We start from the raw sequence: 1,419 nt of genomic DNA, 5'->3' as shown, positions 1-1,419 counted from the left end.
CTCATAGAATAATAATCTTGAACAGTGGCATATTGAAAAAAAAAATCTGCTCCCTGAGGGGTGAATGTCGAGAGAGAGTCATCAGCCTGCAGTGTCGAGGGAGAGTCATCAGCCTGCAGATCGTCTGATACCACCATAGGATGTACCAGGCCCCCCTGGCAGGCCTGGATCAGGAACACTTTGGGCTTGGCAGTGAGGGGAGAATGATCAGTTGCCCTGAAGATTCTCGTCATTTCTTCGATAGGGAGGGGCTGCCTATCAACCCCCAATACGACACCCTTGCTTCCGTGACTGAGAACACAGCAGATGAAGGCATCGCCATGCCGAGGAGCCTCTCGAAGATCGGTGAATCCGCTGCCAGTCCACTCCTGGACCTTGACCTCCTGCAGCTGAGAAAGGTCCGCACTGAGAAGCAAAGCATTCCAGCGCTCGCTCCATCTGGTCCTTGGTTTGGTCTTTACACATCAGCACTCTGAACCCCAGCCAGCTGAACACCTCTCCTAATCTTCCTGCAGTGAAATAAAACCTAGTTAGGCTTCAACAGGCAACACCGGGGTGATCATATGAATCTGTCAACTCTGTAACGTACCAGCATCTTTATCGGTTCCATGTCTCACGTTTTCAGGTATCTGTTTACCATCACCAGGAAACGTTTCGTTGTTTATGATCAGGCAGAGGCCGGTGGGCTGGCTCTTCAACTCGTACGGCTCGTCCTGAAAACAGAAACAATTTCACACAAACACAAAATGATGAAACTGGAATGGATTAGGGCGGGGCTACGTGGACACAATCTAATATATTTACACTTTAAGGTTTTTGATGAATAATGATAGCTATGTGGATATCATTGCTAAATAGTGCTGCAGATCATTAACGATATTCATAAATATCCAAAAGTGGAAGCAAGTACTCAAAACAAACAAACTCCTTTGAGTTGGCTCTTTTGAAGAAGCCCGCCTGCCACTCCAAAGATGGTGGCAATGTTCAAGACGGTCACCAATGATTGTTTGGAAATGTCCTTTTTTTGCCATTAAATCACTTTCACTCGCTCAATAATTGATCTTGGTGTCAAATCATACATTTAATAACAACGTAGAAACAGAATTCAGACGTCAGGAATGACTCAGAAGTGGTCTAAGACATAACGTTTAAATAATCTTACAATAGAAAACTGGGTAGCCAACATGCAGTGCAGCTGTAGGTGGTGGAGGTATGTTGGGGTGTAGGAGTGTAGAGGTATGTTGGGGTGTAGGAGTGTAGAGGTATGTTGGGGTGTAGGAGTGTAGAGGTATGTTGGGGTGTAGAGGTATGTTGGGGTGTAGGAGTGTAGAGGTATGTTGGGGTGTAGGAGTGTAGAGGTATGTTGGGGTGTAGGAGGTGTAGTACTGTGGTTTAGGAGTGTAGGAGGTATGTTGGGGT

At 46.2% G+C, this 1,419-nt stretch overlaps 1 protein-coding gene across 1 annotated transcript; it reads right to left on the bottom strand.

The window, feature by feature from the left end:
* Positions 1-235: 235 nt before the first annotated feature.
* LOC117538305 (caspase-10-like) lies at positions 236-713 on the bottom strand (the record flags this gene model as incomplete). The annotated part of the gene is given in 2 exon segments (XM_034203906.1): positions 236-509; positions 590-713. Coding segments are annotated over 2 exon segments (375 nt in total), but the record flags the coding sequence as incomplete, so codon positions are not given.
* Positions 714-1,419: the final 706 nt, after the last annotated feature.

This window comes from Gymnodraco acuticeps, unplaced genomic scaffold (assembly GCF_902827175.1).
Source record: "Gymnodraco acuticeps unplaced genomic scaffold, fGymAcu1.1, whole genome shotgun sequence".
In the NCBI taxonomy this organism is placed as follows: Eukaryota; Metazoa; Chordata; class Actinopteri; order Perciformes; family Bathydraconidae; genus Gymnodraco; species Gymnodraco acuticeps.
The sequence above is the reverse complement of the archived record's forward strand: the minus strand, read 5'-3'. Positions and strand labels throughout refer to the sequence as shown.